Here is an 18,797-nt window from a genome sequence, read left to right as displayed (position 1 = left end):
CAGGGTCAGCCTCCTCCCTGCCCAGACCCCTGCCCTACTGTCTTTTATTCCCAGGCCCTGAACTGGCATGGCCCCAAGGGCCTCTGGAATCTCTTGAACTGGACCTTCTCCACCAGACTGTCCAGACTACAGAGGAAGGGTCCAGACCTTCCCCTGCCTGCCCCCCACCCCACAGTTCCACACCCATTCCTGCCAGGTTGGCAGATGGGAACCTTTGTACAGTTCTTACAATAAACCCTCCCCTGGTGCCTCTCTTGTGTGGGTTTCTCCCTTCTGCGCATGGACTTTGAGGGGTGCTGAGGGCAATAAGAAAGAAAGGTTGCTAGGGATTGGATCCAAGTGGGGAAGACATGGGGGGCACTCCTAAGGGGTTGGGGAACACTGGATAAGGAGGACCCCAACAATCCCTTGTAGCACAGTATGGCTTTCTCCTGCCTCACTCCAGAAGTCTATTAGCTGGACTCTAAGAGGCCAGATGGAGTCAGGGGCCATGCTCCTCCTTCCCCAACTGGAAGTATCACATTCTCCTTCCCACCCAGGAAATGTGTTGTTGGGACACTTGCCCCAGTCCCTCCTTTCTGGGAGCCCTCCCCTTCCCCCTTGGAGACCTTGAGGTGCCTGTAGGGTACACAGTATAGCCCCTCCTTCCTCTCAGAAGTTCCATCTCCCTCAACGTTGCCTCTGAGCCCTGACCCCTGAGGGCTCAGAGCCATGTAAACCTGTGACAAAGAGTATTATAGAATATTATATTTATAATACTCGTGTTTGTGAGGAGTCGTGGTGTGGCACTGTAGGATAAACACTGAACCATAAGGTTGATGGTTCAAATCCACCAGCTGCTCCTTGGAAACCCTATGTAACATTTAACAAGTACCTTTGACATTGATTATTAAAGAGTATTATTCTCCAAAGCACTCAGTTAGCAAGACTAGTATGGGTGAAATCAAATGTCATACATCATTGTATTTTCTATCGCTTGATTTCTGACTTCCGAGGCTGTGTTTCTCCAAATGAGTAAAGCCTGTTTCAGGATTCCTGCACTTCCTCTCCAGGCACCTGAGGTGGGGCATGGAGAGAGGCATTCACAGAGCCTTGGTCCATAGGCCGTCCTGAGGGGGCCCCTCAGCCTTGTCCCCATGCCCCTTCCCACCTTGTGGTTTACTTTGCATGTTGAGTTGGGGTGCTCAGGAGCCCTGCTAAGCTTTCACAACCCCTTCCATGGACAATTTTCTCTACTCGGGGTGCCAATCTCTCTCCCTGGGCAGAACACGCCTTCACCAAACCGCACCAGCGCTTTCTCTGGTCCTGTGGGCAGGGGGATTTCCAGAGTGCCTCCCTTGGTGCATCCTTCTCCTGGTCCTTGAATGATGGAAGACTAAAAGGCAAAAAAAAATCCAACTCACTATTAAGTCAGTCCTGACTCATGGCGACTTGAGTCGAAGTTTATAGTTTCCGAGGCTATAGATCTTTACGGGCGGCACCAGTGGGCTTGAACCACTCATCTTGCAGTTAGCAGTCCAGTGCTTATCCTACAGCTCCACCAGAATTCCAAGAGGCAAAATACTGGGCAAAAAGCTATATCCTACCTCGTCCTCACTGCCATCCCCATAGTTCACAATGCAGCTTGCTGCTTTACTGAGATGGGCCTGTGCTTCCAGACGCTTCTCCAAGTGCTTTGTCTGCAGGCTTTCAACTGCCGCTCACAACGCCCTAGTGGGATGTATGACCAGGATAATTGCTATTTCACACACATGAGGAAGCTGGGGTGGGTGTTGCCTAACTAGGCACTGTAGGGCTTTGTCTTGCTTGGGTCACGTCTCTCCCATTTGCCACCTTTACCATTCCAGGCCCACAAATGTTGTTTGTCACAACCATCACAATTGCTCTCAACAATTTCCAAAAGCTTCTCGGGTGAGAACTACCAGGTAACCAGAGGTACCCCATGGCATCAGGACTCAAACCTGCACCCTTCTTAGCCAGCTAGCCTAACAGGAAGCCCAGGCAGACCCAGTAGGATTACACTGAGGAGAAGGCAGAGATCCAAGCTCTTTGTCCCCCGGGCTTCATCACCCTCCACCCTTCCCAAAGCTCCTGGGGATCCCTGCCTTCTTTCTCCCCAGAGACCCCTAGGCTTTTTGCCCCTTCCTCTGTACCCATTGCTTTTTTTTTTTTTTAAATGTTTTATTGTGAGTTATATGATAGTTTACAAGGGAAAATATTAGTTTTACATTCAAGTGATATCGTATATCATTTCATTGCTATGGTTCCAATCCCCTCCATGCATCATCAACCAACCAAAGGGTATACCCTGTAAGCCTGCCCCCCTACACTACCCCTCACCCCCAGTCTTCAGCACACAGTCGCTCTCCCTCTCTGGATCTAAAGTCCCATCACTTTTTTAATCTTTATTTATTTTAAAAAGCTTTTATTGTGTATTGAGTGAGTGAAGGCTTATAGGGCAGATCATCATTTTTACATTCAGCAAATCATTGTAATGATTACAATCCCCTCCGTGTACCCTTAACCAACAGTATTTACCTTAGCCAACAGTATCACCTTTCCTTTTTTTTTTTTTTTTTGATGTACACATACCACATTGTAAACATATATTTGTTTCAATGTCCAAAGGGCACATTTTGCAAGCCAGCCTCCTGTGGGCAGACACACTGCCTTTCTCAGTCCACTGCTGGTCTGACTCTCTGCGCCATTGTCTCTGCCGCCATTTCTGTTGTCCTCACTTTTCACTCCTCTTACGTTCTTCCCTCTTCATGATCCCAGGATCCCCTGTTCTTGAAACGACAGATTAACTATTCTCCCTTTTAGTTGCACCTTGAACCCCATCTCTTGTTTTGATGCTACCTTCCCGGAAAGACCTGGTGCTGCCAGATGTCAGGGTGTGTAGTTCAGAGCAGCCCAGGGCAGAGACGGGGGTGGGCTTACAATGCGTCCTGTTCAGGGGGAGGGATGGGCGTCAGAGCTCACGGTCGGTCTGGCTCAGTGCTGCTGTCACCAGGGAGGGAACAGTGTGGCCCAGCTCTGATAAATAACCCTGCAGGTGGCGGCCCCACTACCCCCAACCCCTCCTGAAAATCAGTCCCTACCTGCATGAATGGGGATGAGATCCAAAGGACACGTCTGCATCCCTGCCCACAGGATGCTGATGTGTGTGTTTGGAGGATGCCCACCACCTCGCCTCTGTGCCCTTTCTGTCACCCTGCTCCCCAGGAGTACCTCCAGATTGGACCCTGAGTGGGCCCTGAACCACACAGTTAGGAAACACACATGCCCACACCATCCCAACCACTATCTCAACTTGGGAAGACTCTGGGTCCAAATCAAACCGAGATCTCTAATCATAGGAACTTGGGAGGGGTTGTTGATATTGTTTTCAAGTACCATTGAGTTGGTTCAGACTCATAACAACCCTGTATAGGGTTTCCAAGGAACAGCTGGTGTGTTTGAACCGTGACCTTGTGGTTAGCAGTCCAGTGCTTATTCTATAGTGCCAGATTAGGGCTCGTTGGGAGGAGTAGAGTTTGTTAAAGGAAGAGATCTGTGGATTTTGCCCACCACCTTAGGACCTCCCCTCTCTCTGCCTGGCTCTCTCACCCCCTCCAACACGAGGGGCCTGCTGGTCCCCGAACTGACCTCAGGTGATGTTTATATTCCTGGATTGTTTGTTCTGTGAACTGAACAGCTGACACATTTTCAGAGAAATGTTTTTTTCATCTGGAACATCTGGAAACAAGCAAGAACAGCTGGGACTGTGTGCCTGGAACGGGCTGTTCCTTGGATGAAACCTTAACTCTCACATCCCCCCACTCAAGAGTTCAGGCCCTGGTCTTTGCCCACCCTACCCTGCCAAATGAGGCCCAGGCCCAGACTCAAAGGGGAGAGCAAGGATGCTTCCAGCAGCCGGGACCCTCATCATCCTCACCATCTGCAAATAAGGGTTAACATCTCTCCCAAATCAAAAGGGGTGGAGGGAGGGGTGATTCAGAAGAAGAGAGAGAGAGAGAGAGGACAAGGGAGAGAAGAGACTGCAAGAAGACAGAAGACTCAGCTGTGGACTTGGCTGTGTCAGGTGGTGCTGTACCCCCACACTAAGGTCTACCAAGGAGCAAGGGTTGTGTCCAGACAGGGGCAGGAGCTTGTCCCATTCACTCTCCCTCCCCACAGACTGGCAGGAGAAAGCCATGAGCCCTTGACTTCTGAACCTAACTGCTTACCCCCACCTCACGCCTCCCCTCCCCTGTCCAAGACCTCCCGGAGCTGTGAAGGCACTTCAGGGCTCTTGGGGCCTGGCAGTTAGGAACTCCTGTGAAATCTCTGGATGGCTGGAGTAGTGTTTTTTTCCTAAGGAGATCCCATCTGGGCCCACCCCCTTGGCAAACCCATCAACTCTCCCCAGCATATGGAAAGTGGGTGGGTGGGTGCTCTCTCCACGGCCTGGACCAAATCTTCTCACAAGTGACTGCCACACTTGGCCTGCTCTTGTCCAAGCACCTCCCTGTGCATTTAGCTGAGCACCAGGCCCTGGGCAGAGTACAGGAATAAACTAGGGCGTCAAAGGGTTCTCAGGAGCTTGCAGACAGTAGGGATGGATGGCTCTGAGGAAGGGTGTGAGGTATGGGGAGGGGAGCACAGGCTGCCCTCAGAGGCCCCTCCTCAGGGACACCCACCTCAGACTCCAGTTATGGTGCCCAAGCCAGGTGACCTTGAGCCTTGGCAGCCCAGCTGACAACAGACCCGCCTCCCCCCACAGCCCCTGAGAGCAGATGCCTCCCCTGGGTCCCAATTTGCATGGCAGGAAGGGGCCTGGTGGAGAGAGGCGGGGAGGATACAGACTGCAGCCGGGCAGTTCCACGTTTCCCCCCAGGAACCTCAGACGTGCTCACAGGGCCAAGTCCAAACAGAGCAATGCCCATGGCTGGGCTGCCGTTGTCCCCTGCGCCCAGCAACTGGTTGGTGGTGGTGCTGCTGCTGATATCAGGTACTTCTCCCAGCTGAACTCCTCCTACCCCCACCTCCCACACCCCCAGGCCCTGCTAGTCTCTGCTGACCCGGTCCTCAGCTCCTCTCTCCACTTTCTGTCTTTACTTTCCCTCCCCACCCCCACCCCGGACTCTGCTGGCTCTGTTCCCCACTCCTCTCTCCACTTTCTGCCTCAACTTTCCTTCTCCCTTCCGTCTGACTGCCCTGGGCCTGAAGGGCCTGCAACTCCTCTTGGAGGACCACCAGGGTGGGGTGGTGGCTGGAAGAGCTAGGCCCAGGGTGGCTGCTTGACAGAAGAGGGGAGATCTGGGGAGAGGCCCTTAAGGGAGTGCACTGTGGAAGCAGGAGAGAACATTGTTCCAGAAAGGGTCTCTAGACCCCGAAGCCCAGCTGTGACTCCTCTCCTCTCTGTCACAGCTGGCTCAAGGCTATACTGCTGGTCACACAAAGAGGGAGCAGGTGGTACATCTTCTGGTGCCCCCCACAATACAGGGTCCAGAGAGGGCTGAGGGGTCCTGGAATCTGCAGTCCTGGAAGGAGGAAGTGGCTCTGAAAATATGGAGGGTGTACAGGGAAGTCTGACCTGGCCCTGCCTACTTCCTCCCTCCCTCCCCAGCAGGTGAGAAGGTGCCCGCAACCAAAACAGAGGGCCTCTACCCGGATTCCTCAGGTTGGCACCCTCACCCACTCCTTCTGGTTTGTGTGTGTCCAGTGTTGGTTACTGTCCCATGCGCTGTCTCATAACTGTCCGTTGTCCTGGCCTTACCTGGGTCTCCCCACACAGGATGTCCAACCTCAGCCTCCTTAGTATCTTCCTCTCCCCCTTGACCCTGGCTTTGGTCAGCTCTCACCCTCTTTAGACAAGCACTGTGGTCCAGGGATGGAGGGGTGATCCCAGAGTGGGGAGACAGACCTGGGTCTGTCTTGTGTGGGAGTTCAGCCTCAGCCAGAACCAAACCCCTAGAAGTGGAGTTTGCCATGTGAAGGGCTCAGAGGCTCAGGGGGAAGAGATGGGAAGGGGCAGCCTAGAAAAAGTTACAGGCTCTAGGAAAGGCTCTTCCAAGCAGAGAAAGAAGGTCCGTGGAACAGGCCTGTACAACAGAGGAGAGGGAAATTCGGCAAGAAGCCAGGGAAGGGTTAGGCTGCTGGGGGAGACCTCATTTGGCAGGTGAAGGTTGTGCCCTTTATCCAGTAGAGGCAGGAGGGGGGCACCTAGAGGAGGCAGAGGGCTGTGGAACCTCTGGGTGCCACCAGGCCCCGTGTCCTGGAGGTGAGGTTTAGAGTCAGCTTCGGCAAGGAGAATGGAAAAAAGTGGGGTGGTTCAAGAATCTTGTGAAGGAAAAAGAACTGGGTGGAGGGAAGTCAGGAAGGGTTGGCCTATGGCCTGTCAGGTGACCCAACTCCCACATGCTTAATCTCCTGCCTGTCCCCACACCCCATGTCTGAAAAGGAAGGCCAGAAGAAGGGATTCAGTCAGCACCCAGGAGGGATTGAGGACTGGCTAGACAAGACTTTGAGCTAGATTTTAACCCTGGCTTTGGGGCCCACAGGTAGCCCTTGCTCCCAAATCTGGCAGAACCCACGTTTTGTAGCCCGGAAACGGGGCTTCACGTTGGAGGTGAAATGCCACACAAATGGCACTGGTCTTGTGAAATGGTTCCGGAAGCGACCGACGGACCAGGAGCCCCAGGAATTGATCCAGGATCACAGCCACATCCTGCAGACCCAGAACAACACCATCTTCATCCTCACCATCCGAGACATCCAGTATGAGGACAATGGCATCTACTTCTGCCAGCAGACGTGTTTCGGGTCGCCCCAGGCGATCCACTGGGGCTGCGGCACTGAGCTGCGGGTCATGGGTGGGTCATGGGCCCCCCAACTTCAATCAGGGAAGGGAAACAGAGATACCATGGGTTGTTCATCTAGTGTCCACCTCCCAGACCCCAGCCTGGCCTGCCCTACCTGTCCATGTTATGACAGTGGGAAGGGGCTACACTGCAGAGGTGGAGGTGGTCCTCAGAGCCCCCAGAAGAGATGCTGGTGTGTACCAGATCATCCCCACTGCAGGTCTGAAGGACAGGGACCCACTAGAATTCCCACTCTAGCCTCACCTTCCCTGACCACCCCTTTCCCAGGTTTCAGCTCCTTGGCCCAGCTGAAGCAGCGGAACACACTCAAAGATGGTATCATCCTGATCCAGACTCTGCTTATCATCCTCTTCATCATCGTGCCCATCTTCCTGCTGCTGGACAAGGTGACCACATGGCAGCCAGACATGGGCAGGGTCTCGTTGCCCCTTCCCTTGGCCCAGTCCAACCTACTCAACCACACATTCTTTCATTCAACCACTCTTGGGCTCATCCATTCTCTCAGTAAATGTTTGCTGCTATCTCTAGGTACAGCTTGGCTGCCATGCCAAGCTGGGTGTGCAGGAGTAATTCAACATGGTCTCTGTTCTTGCCTCATGGGTGTACCTGACCTTTGACCCCTCACATCCCCAGCCCATTTCCATGACCCCTCCCTGGACCTAGCCCAGCAGCAGATGGTCTTAGGGGAGGCTGAGTCTCTGACCTCCACCCCACTCTGTCCCCACCAGGATGACAGCAAGATTGGGATGGAAGAAGACCACACCTATGAGGTAAGGAGCAGGATGGACTCAGCCCCTGTGTGGCCCATATGGTCAGCGGTCACCTTCTGTTGATGTGGTCAGGCACATGACAAACATCTGAACTCCGTTCCATGTCTCCAGGGCCTGAACATTGACCAGACAGCCACCTACGAGGACATAGTGACTCTGCGGACAGGAGAAGTGAAGTGGTCAGTGGGTGAGCACCCGGGCCAGGAGTGAGGGGCTGGCCCTCCCCACACCTCTGGGCATAGCCCTCCATTGACTCCCTCAGAGCCTGCCTGGCTCCTAGACTGCTCCCTCTTCCCTGGATTCCCCATCCGCCTCCAAAGCTGGCATGGAAGAGCTGCCTCCCAGTCTAGCCCCTGGTCCCCAGCTATTCCCATAGGGACTGAACTGAAAGGGATACAGGACAGTAATTTGGAGCAGAGACTCTCGGGATAGACTGAACCAGACTTCTGAAGGTGCTTTGTGGGTTGCACCCTCATATTTGGGATGGGGGGACGGGCAGAGACTTGTCTGGAACCTGCAAATGGACTCAAATAGACCAGCTCCCTGGGGAGCCTGGGAAGGCCATGACCCTCGACATGGCCCCTGATGACCACTGAAAGCTGTCTCCCTGTTGTCTCCCATCCTCTCCCAACCAGGGCTCCTAGGCTTGGAACCCATTATCCCATGGAATAAACGATGTGTCTTGAGAACCCACACAGACTTGTGATATCTATGACTATGAGGTGGAGGGGAGTCTGCAGGGGGCTATAAGGAGACAACAGCTAGGACGCATGGCCCTCTATCTTCCCCTAACTGGGCCTGGAGGACCGTCCCCTCAGCAGGAACACACTCAGCCTGCATCCTTTGGGTCCTGTTCTCTAGAGCTCCGAAGGGTCTTACCCTTCCCCACCTTCCTTTTGCCTGTTCCAACCCTGCTGTCATTCAAGACCCTCCACTTACAGGAAGCCTGCCTGAAGTGCCCAAGTCCAGTTCAGACCAGTCCCTGTCTTGGCTGCTCACCGCTACCCCCCTGCTGGTCTTGGTTCTCCAGTTAAACTGGAGACCTCCTAAGGGGAAAGGTGTCCCTGCCTCTACATAGCCCACCCACCCCCTACCAAGCCAGGGACTTTTTATTTTTTTAAGTGTGATCCAGAAGCTGGCAGAGTAGATTGAGATCATCCAAAAGAGGGAGACTTTATGGGGGTGATGTTTGGGGGCTCCTTAGTCAGGTGACCCCTTCAGACTTTCCCAGCATCATATCAGAGGCCCCCTGGGCCCCAGAGCCCTCACAAGTGGTCCCCAGAGCCCTACCAATTTGGCCCCAAGCTGCCAATCTGGGGAACTGCTGAAAGCAACTCACAGCTGGGAACATAAATGCAATTAGCTTCCGTGTGTGAAGCCTGCTTGCAATACCGGCTGCCATCCCTTCCCACTGACTTTTTGGGGGACCCCAAGATGCCTCTCAGCCACTCATACTCTGGGTCGCCTTGTTATTGTGGGCCGTCATTTAGGTTCCCACTCAGAGTAACCCTCTGTGCAGCGGAAACACTGCCCGACCCTGCACCATTCTCACAATGATTGCCGTGTGTGAGGCCACTGCTGTAGCCACATTCCCTAAATCACCTTTAACCAGACTTGGCCTAGCAGGGGATGTTGGGCAGAACTCACACTGAGTCCAGCTGTGGGGTACAGGGCAATCCTTCCCTCATTCAGGGGTGCCCACTCTGTGTCCCTGGTTTGGCTCAGGGCTGCCAGAGGGAACTGGCTTGTTTGGGCATCTGCCTCCACTGAGCTGGAGCCCTTCCTTCCTGCTGTTTTGCATAATGGCGCTAATTCTGTCCTCCTCCCTCCACCAGGGACCCTGGGCGCAGGGCCAGGGTGGGTGGGGGGAGTCTTCACTTCTCCCCCCCAGCAGGGTCTCCCCCTACTTGGGCTTCCTTGGGTGGGGGAAGCCTTGGCTTTACCAAAAGACTCATTTATTAATATCTTTGAATAACTATGAAATAATTTGTCAAGGATTTACTGACAAATTTGATCTGCTGGTCCTTCCCCACAACTCTGTCATCTTCCCCAAAGGGTATGTGCTTCCAGGGGCTTATGGTGTAGAAGGCACCTCTGGCCCTGCCCCACCCCCCACCCCCGGTCCATTTAGCTGTTCTTTATGGCCATCTCATACATCCCTATGCTGGGTGAGGAGGATGAATGTCTTACCTGTAAAATTGTTGTTGCTGTTGTTAAGTTGCTGCAGTAACAGTTGCAGCTCATAGCGACCCTGTATAGGACTTCCAAAGAGCAGCTGACGAGTTTGAACCGCCAACCTTACAGCTCAAATCAACCTTGCAATCCAGTGCTTATCCTACAGCACCACACCAGAACTCCATATCTGTAAAATGGGAGTCATAAAACCTGTCTGAGGGTAGGGAGCCAAACTGAATGTTTTTTCCAGAAATGATCAGACAATAAAATTGTCTTTTTCTTTTGTCATGAAGGTCTATGAATTCTAGTACATATATAATCACCATTACAATCAGGAGGCAGAATAGAAACCAAATCTTTTTATTAGGCTGAACAAACACTTATTTGAGCAATTCTTAAATGACAGCAAAAATGAATTGAGCACTTCCACATTCATTTATATTATCTTGCCTTATTGTTAAGTGCTGTCCAGTTGGTTCCCACTCATAGTGACCTTGTATAGAGTTTCTAAGGAGCTGCTGCTGGGTTTGAACAGCCAACTTTATGGTTCACAGTCCGGTGCTGATCCTACAGCGCCACACCAGGATTCCTTATCTTGCTCATTGCTGTAGTTGTTAAGTGCTGTTGAGTGGATTCCAACCCATAGCCACCCTATATAGGGTTTCCAAGGACAAGCTGGAGAGCTTGAACCACCAACTTTGCAGTTCAAATAACTAAGCCTCAGCAAAACCCTGGAGAGGGCCCCACTATTGCCACTTTATTGTTGTTAAGTGTTGCCCAGTCAGTTCTGACTCATAGCAATCTTGTATAGGGTTTCCAGGGAGCAGCTGGTGAGTTTGAACAACTGACCTTTTGGTTACCAGTCCAGTGTTTATCCTACGGCACCACACCAGGACTCTCCACTTTACAGATGAGGAAAATGGAGGCTCCCAGAAGTCACCATGACAGCTCACAGAAATCTGACATCAAAGTCAGCATTCTTCCCACACATTGCAGCTGCCTCCCTTAATGGGCTTCATAGCAATAAAATTTTGAGCTAGAGGAGGAAGAAAGAGGCAGGGAATTGTGGGTCAACTTTGGCACTTTCAGAGCTTTGTGTTGTGAAGAGGGTTGCTTTTCCATTGCTCACAAGTTTCGAAACATTTGGTGCACCCAACCCCCTTCTAATAGGGCCTGAATGGGTGCCCCTATGCACTCTTGAGAGGTCCGGCCATTGGATACCCTTCCAGTTCCCCAGCCCTGGGGTCTATCTCTGGCCCTTCTCCCAGAGCACAGTCCTAGGCCCCCTGGGTGGGCACATGCCCCACTGCTCACTGGGGGAATCCAGTCAGGTCCCCCGGGGCAGTGGTTTAAGCATAGGCTAGTTCCTCCTCCATTCTAGCTTGACTTCCGGCCCACTGGCTGCAGGTGCTGTTAAGGTTGGGGTGATCACCCCCAAGGGCTTGGGTGTTTTTCCAGAAAAATTAGAGGTGAGAGAAAAACAACACAACATGAGAAACGCTGCTGTTGTTTGGGGTCACAGGCAAGTGGTAGAGGTCTGGTCTGGTTGGGTCTTCGGCACCAGTCCTCCAAAGCCATCTGCAATCCCCTGCTTCCTTCCATCCACACATGCTCAGTTCTCTTTATTTGCCTCCATAGCTGGATTCAGTGCTGCTTCTATAACATTCCTGGGGTGTCCCAGGTCTCTGAGTTGCTCCTAGGTCTAGCAAAACTTCCTCTTGGGACACCCTAGTGGTGTCTCCCTACCCCAAAAGCCAGTATTTGGAAACTTAAATGCTACTGAGAATAAAACTTAATAAGCATTAAATCCTGAATTCAATCACACGGATTCATTAAAAAAAGCATTTAAGCTGTCCCTAGCAAAAAATTTTTATAGGACATTTTTCTTGGACCTCCCAGCACCTTCTCCCTGTGGCCATAGCGAGGGAGACCAGATAGCCGTTGAGTCTCCATTAGCGTTCTGGTCCTGTCCATCCAGAGTTCCGATTGAATCAGCCTAAGCACAGCACACTGTCTGGTGAAACGTGTGAGAGCCAGAATTCAACAGGACTGCCTTGTTTTCCCGAATCTCACAAGTGGCAACAGCAATGTGCGCAAGCATAACAATAGTTGTGAGGATGGGGTAGGATCCGCAGTTTTGTTTTTTGTTTTGTTTTGTCTGTTGTGCATAGGATCGCTATGAGTAGGAACCAACTCAATGGCACCAAACAACAACACAAGCTTTCTGCCTTTGACAGGTCTCAATCTTACTACCTTTCTATCGCTCTCAGTTAGTAGAAAATATTTTTAGCGTTCCGTCCCTGACGGGTTTCCACCTTACACCGATTCCAGCTTTTGCAGGTTTTACTCTTCACTTACATATTGCTGGGCTTTGTAAATTCCTGTACTCCTTTTTGTTTTTTTTAAAGAATCTATTTTATTTCTGTTGCTGTTATTGTTGAAACTATACACCAATTCAATAGTTTCAACGTATACAATTCAGTAACATTGATTACCTTCTCAAAGTTTTCCTCCCTCATTAGCATAAACTCACTAACCCCTTAGGTGTCCTATCTAATCTCTCAAATTGCTGTGGCCAATTTGATCCTGCATGGAGAATTCTTACACAAGTACGATGTTCAAGGAAGACGTTGTTTACTAACTCAAATAAACTACCGTTTGGTTTTAAGAAAAATTCAGGGAATGTTTTTTGATCCAAGGTTTAGAGATTGTCTCAGTATACTCGTTATTTTTAAATAACTATCCTAGTGGGAGGACTTCAAGACACAACAGAATCTTCCCTGCAGATCCAGGCTGGTCGGGCGTTTGCATTCCAACCAATCAGCTGTCATCTGGGCGGGGCCCATGGCAATTTCTCACTCCCGTGGTATTCTCCCATCTTTAGAGTTTAGTTGTTTCCAAGACCGTCTTCACAATTTGAAATTACTGCATGTTTTGTTCTTGCTACTAGGTACAGGGGAGTCATTCTGATTCATGGCAACCCCATGTGATAGAGTTTTCGATAGAATTTTCTTGGCTAGAATCTTTACAGATTCTTCTCCCACAGAGCTACTGGGTAGGTTTAAACCACCAACCTTTCAGTTAATCGCAGAGTACTTAATCACTGCGCCACCACCTTAATGTACTTTACCATTATATATTTGTTTCTTTGCTGTTTTCTATCTCACCAGTCAACTGTAAATTCCGAAAGAGAAGGGATTGTGTCTTTTGTTGATCTCGGTATGCTATATGCCCAGTACGGTGCCTAACACGATATGGGGCAATAGGGATTTGTTGAATAAGTTAATGCTTGAATAAAAGAATGAGTGAATGGATGGACAGATGAAAGGTATGAACCCAACCTCAATGAGCTTGCACAGATAACCATAAACAAGCCAGAGACCACTGAGTCAGTTTCAACTCAAAGAGACCTCATGTCAAGGTAGAACTGTTTTCCCGGGTTTTCAGTGGCTGCTTTTGCAGAAGTAGATTGCCAGGTCTTTATTCCTAGGCACCTCTGGGTGGACTTGAAACTTCAACCTCATGAATAGCAGCTGAGTGCAATCACAGTTCGAACCATCCATGGATTGTTGTTGTTGTTAAGTGCCGTTGAGTCGATTCCCACCCATAGCGACCCTGTATAGGATTTCCGAGGAGCAGCTGGTGAGCTTGAACCGTCGACCTTGCAGTTCAAACGGCTTTGCAGTCTGGCACATTAACCCACAGCGCCACACCAGGACTCCATCCATGGATAGAGCAAGGTCAAAAGAGGGAGAGGTTATGTCCAACTGACAGTAAGTATCAGGAAAGCACCCCAGAATTCCCACAGTGGCTGGAAATACCTCAAGACTTATTCATTTTCAGTGGGACTCTTTCCCAGGCAAAAATTCCCAAGATGGAAATTACTTAGCATATCTAGCTGTGTAAATTATTAGGTGCTTCCAAATTGTTCAAAGACCCTCATCCAGTGTAAACAACACTCCCGGAAATAGTCAGCAGTGTCTCACCTCTAGCCCTCCAAATCCCTTCCTTCATGCCCCTGGCCAAATCATGTGGCAAACTCTGGGGTCCAATGAAACAGAGGAAGTAAAAACACAATCAACACTGAAACGTGCAGTACAAATGGAAAGGGTGGAGGGGCTGATCACCAGTCAGCCCATCAGGTTGCTCTGTCTACCCCTTTTCTTAGCCTCATAAACCCTGTCTGTGGGTACCTCCCTCTGAGGCTGAAGTTCAATCTCCCTAACCTTCATTGAGCATCTTCTGCACAAGGACTTGAGTCCTAGCCCACTAGCTCTGCACTGGGGAAAATTCTGTTTATGCCCAGACACCCCACTGCCTTTGGTTAAGCAGGGTTCTTAGCACCATGGAAAGACTATGAACCTGGGGCAGCTGTCACTTAGCTGAGCGACCATGGGAAGAGACATTATCTCTCTGACCTTCAGTGTCTTCAGCTGTAAAAAGGACCTCATGACCCCTATGACTCAATATAGTGCCTGGCACATGGTTGGTTGGCACTCAGAAATCTTTATCTACTTCCCTACCTCCCCTGGAAAAGCCCTTGGGGATCCCCACATAATATTCTCTGAAGAACTTGACTCATGGTATTAAGTGATCAACTTGTGCTAAGACACAACATGTAAAGGATGTTGTGGGAAAAGGGGAGGTGGAGTGTGTCCAGGTGGAATACCTGCCTCTGACCTCAAGGAAGCAGGACAGAGCTAGAGGCAAGGAGCATGGGCTTCAGGTGACCACAAGGGGAGCGAGAACAGGCCTTTTGCCATCAGAGCAAGTCTCTGATCATTGTGATTTCCCCAAGCCCCACGGATTGGAATCTGAAAGAGACCACTTTAGAACCAAGAACACAACCGTGACCTTCTGGAGAACCCTAGGTCATGTCTGGAAATATAAAGGACTTCTAGGCATATTGAGAGAAATGCATGGGTCCCAAACAATTAAGAGGACATTCTTTTTTTAAAAATTCAAAATAATTAGGGAAATTCATCCCAAACCTTTTGAGGCTGATATCCGAGATGTTAATCCCAGCCTCTCTCCACTGCCACATAGAGGCTGTTGTAAACAACCTCTGAACCCAGAGAAGGCAGGGATCTGGCCTTAGGTGGTTCCGCAAGAGTGGCCAATCCTAGAATTAGAGGGAAAATCCCAAGTCTAATTAGAAGCTTATTTTCTACTAGCAATGAATTGTTATATGGTCTCCATCAGTAAAAGTCCAGAAAAGGTCCAAACTAAGCAAAAGGAATAGCAACCTCCATACCCCACAAGGGTCTACCCTTCTTTTCGTCCCTCTTTGGTTACAGTGGTTGCCATGGTAGCCTGTCTTTCATAAAGGTGTATCCCCAACAGTCCCTAGAATCCTCTGGAACAACCAGCTCTAGGATCAATAGAAGTAGGTCTGGTGAGAGGAGGTGTCCACTCTCCCACCCCACTGGTCCCACCTGTCCTTGGCAGTAAATTGCCTGATGGGACACCTCAGCCACACTTCACTCATGTCCATCTCTACGGCCATCGAGAAGTGCCCCCTCGGGCTCCTGCTGTGCTCACTCCTGTGAGAGGCTGTGGTTTTGTTGTTACTATTAGGTGCTGTCATGGGTTAACTGTGTCCCCACAAAATGTGTCAGCTTGACTGGCCCATGGTTCTCAGTGGTTTGACAGTCATGTAATTTGACAGTTATGTGATGATCCCTTCCTTAGGCTGGGTTCTCTACAGAAGCAAAACCTGTGAAACTTACATATGTGTGTGTGTGTGTGTATGTGTGTGTGTGTGTGTGTGTGTGTGTGTTATTGTTGTTGTTGGTAAGTGCCATTGAGTCAATACCAACACATAGTAACCCTATATAGGATTTCCAAGGAGCAGCTAGTGGCTCAAAGTGACCTTGCTGTCCAGGAAGTGATCACACAGTTGTAGAGGTGAGAGAGTCCCAAGTCTGGGTCAGATGAACCAAGATCAGCAGGTTAGAGGGCAGGCAGGCAGGTCTGGCAGATCAGAAGGCAGGCTGTGGAGGACTCCCAGGATTGATTGGTAATAGAGCAGGTCACTGGCTCGAGGATGAGCCAGATGCAAGACCCAGACCCAGCAGAGCTTCTTCACCTGAGTGTCGAATATTTTGGAAGCAGGCCACACCCCAGAGGAATCATCTTTTCAATTGATTGACTGCTCATAGCAGATCTTACAATCAAGTTAATTATGTTAGAGCTCATTATGGGGTTAATTACATCTCAACTGCCAAACCACTGAGTGGCCCAGTCAAGTTGACAAAATACTAACTATCAAAATCCTGCATGATGTGATTTGATATGATAAGCCAGTAGGAGGATTAAGGGTGGGATGCAACACCCATAATTCCATCATAGCCCTGATCCAATGTACAGGGAGTTTCCCTGGGGTTCAATCTTAATACCTTTTACTTTACAAGTGATAAAGGGGAGAGAAGTGAATAGAGATCAGAAGGACCTTCTGAAAGCAGAGAATACCAGAAAGACGTTTACCAGTGCTTTATTGACTATGCAGATGCTTTTGATTGTGTGGATCATGACAAGCTATGAACAACATTGAGGAGAATGAGTTTTCTGGAACACTTAACTGTGCTCTTGAGAAACCTGTACATAGACAAAGAGGCAATTATGTGAACAGAACAAGGGAACACTGAATGATTTAAAATTAGGAAAGGTGTGTGCCAGGGTTCTATCCTTTCACCAGACTTATTCAGTCTGTATAATGAACAAATAATCTGAGAAGCTAGATTTTATGAAGAACAATGTGGCATCAAGATTGGAGGAAGACTTATTAACAACCTGCAATATACAGATGATACAACCTTGCTTGCTGAAAGTGAAGAGAACTTAAAATAGTTACTGATGAAGATAAAAAACCACAGCCTTCGATATGGGTTGCACCTCAATGTAAAGAAAACAAAAATCCTCATCACTGGACCAGTAAACAACATCATGATAAATGGAGCAAAGATTGAAGTTGTCAAAGATTTCATTTTGCTCAGCTCAACCATCAACACTCGTGGAAAGCCACAGTCAAGAAATCATTAGGCAAATCTGCTGCACAATACCTCCTTAAAGTGTTCAGCAGCAAAGATGTCAAATTGAGCACTAAGGTGTAACTGACCCAAGCCATGGTATCCTCAATAACCTCATATGCATGTGAAAATTGGACAATGTATAAGGAAGACCATAGAAGAACTGATGTATTTGAGTTATGGTGTTAGAGGAGAATATTGAAAGTACCATGGACTGCCAAAAGAACAAACCAATGTGTTGGAAAACGTACAGCCAGAATGCTCCTTAGAAGCCAGGATGGCCAGACTTCATCTCTCATGCTTTGGACGTATCATCAGGAGGGACCAGTCCCTGGAGAAGGAGATCATGCTTAAACTTTATCATGACAAAGTGGAGTGTTGGAGGAAAAGAGGAAGACACCCAATGAGATAGTGGATTGGCATAGTGGGAAAAGCAATGGGCTCAAACATAGCAACTATGGTGAGGTTGGCCCAGAACCGGGCAATGTTTCATTCCGTTGTGCATAGGGTCACTGAGTCAGTACTGACTTGAAGGCACCTAACGACAACCACTAAGAAAGAAGAGCCCAGAATGGAGTGTGTCCTTTGGACCTTCTGTACTTTGAAGCTACTATAGCCAAGGAAAGATTGATTCCAAGACATATGGGGATCTCTAAGGAATGCTGGGCCTACCTACCAGTGTTGAAAGGAGACAAGGGCCTTTCCCCAGAGCCTACAAAGAAAGAAAGCCTTCCCTCTGGAGGCAGCACTCTGTATTTGGACTAACCTTCCCAACTGGGAGAGAATAAACGTCTGCTCATTAACACCATCCACTTATACTTCTGTACAGCAGCATTAAATAACCAGGACTGTACCCTGAGCCTATTTTGACTCATAGTGACCCTGTAGACAAAGGAGCAAAACTCTGCCTGGACCTGTATCGTCCTTACAATTGTTGGTATTCTTGAGCCCATTGTTGCTGCCACTATGTCCATCCCATCTCACTGGGGGGGAAGATCTTCATTTTTTAGCTGACCCTCCACTTTACCAAGTATGATGTTCTTTTACAGAGACTGGTTCCTCCTGATAACATGTCCACGAGTCTGTTAAATAAAGTCGCCCCATCCTTAAGTCTAAGGAGCATTCAGGCTGTACTTCTTCAAAATAGATCTGTTTGTTCTGGCAGTCCATGGTACTTTCAATATTCTTCACCAACACCATCATTCAAATGTGTTCATCCTTCTCTGTCTTCCTTATTCATTGCCCAGCTTTCACACACATATGACACTATTGAAAATACCATGGCTTGTGTCAGCATACCTTAGTCCTCAAAGTGACATCTTTGCTCTTTATTTAAAGGGGTCTTTTGCAGCAGATTTGCCCAATGCAAAACGTCATTTGATTTCTTTACTGCTGCTTCCATGAACATTGATTGTGGATACAAATAAAATGAAATTCTATAGTTTGGGTGCTAGGGAGGGGGATAATCCACAAGAAGGGGGAGGGGAATGGAAGAACAAGGTGGAGGGGAGTATGGTTAGGCAGGTTTTTATGGGCTTAGTGGGCCAGAGGTGAAAAATGATGTATGCACAACCTTGGAACAACAGGGCTCTGGGATATAGGGATTGAGACACGGTTGGAATGGGCAAAAGGAGGGAAATAATGTTAAGATGCTTGGCTGTCCTTTGAATCTTGGTTTCCCTTGGATACCATTATAAAATAGATACTTGATGGGGAGAGAAAGGAATGGCCAGAAATATCACCATAGAAAGCTTGTAAGTCCGTCTTCTGCCTAAAACTGATTGGAATACCTAAAATGGGGCTACAACTTGCCCAGTGAAGGATGCTTCCTGAGGAGCCTCTGCATTGCACAAGACCATAGGTGGAAACCTGAACCCCATCCAGAATTTTCTGAAGTGGGAAATCTCCACTTGAAAGGACAAGCAGACCAGCCTGGAGTGGCTAGAAGAACAGAAGAT

The 18,797-nt window shown here is 49.3% G+C and overlaps 1 protein-coding gene across 1 annotated transcript; it reads left to right on the top strand.

The window, feature by feature from the left end:
• Positions 1 to 4,926: 4,926 nt before the first annotated feature.
• Positions 4,927 to 7,846, top strand: CD79B (CD79b molecule, immunoglobulin-associated beta). Its single transcript, XM_006833579.1, has 6 exons — positions 4,927 to 4,993; positions 5,612 to 5,665; positions 6,546 to 6,857; positions 7,134 to 7,252; positions 7,595 to 7,636; positions 7,748 to 7,846. The coding sequence occupies exons 1-6, from the start codon at positions 4,927 to 4,929 to the stop codon at positions 7,844 to 7,846; spliced, it is 693 nt and encodes a 230-aa protein (XP_006833642.1).
• Positions 7,847 to 18,797: the final 10,951 nt, after the last annotated feature.

This window comes from Chrysochloris asiatica, unplaced genomic scaffold (assembly GCF_000296735.1).
Source record: "Chrysochloris asiatica unplaced genomic scaffold, ChrAsi1.0 scaffold00007, whole genome shotgun sequence".
Lineage (NCBI taxonomy): Eukaryota > Metazoa > Chordata > Mammalia > Afrosoricida > Chrysochloridae > Chrysochloris > Chrysochloris asiatica.
The sequence above is the reverse complement of the archived record's forward strand: the minus strand, read 5'-3'. Positions and strand labels throughout refer to the sequence as shown.

What these genes read in the sequence shown, in the direction of transcription:
- CD79B (XM_006833579.1), top strand. Translation starts at nt 4,927, where the DNA reads ATGGCTGGGCTGCCGTTGTCCCCTGCGCCCAGCAACTGGTTGGTGGTG. An exon ending in GGTGCTGCTGCTGATATCAG is followed by an intron (nt 4,994 to 5,611) that starts GTACTTCTCCCA and finishes CTCCCTCCCCAG; the next exon opens with CAGGTGAGAAGGTGCCCGCA. An exon ending in TCTTCCTGCTGCTGGACAAG is followed by an intron (nt 7,253 to 7,594) that starts GTGACCACATGG and finishes TGTCCCCACCAG; the next exon opens with GATGACAGCAAGATTGGGAT.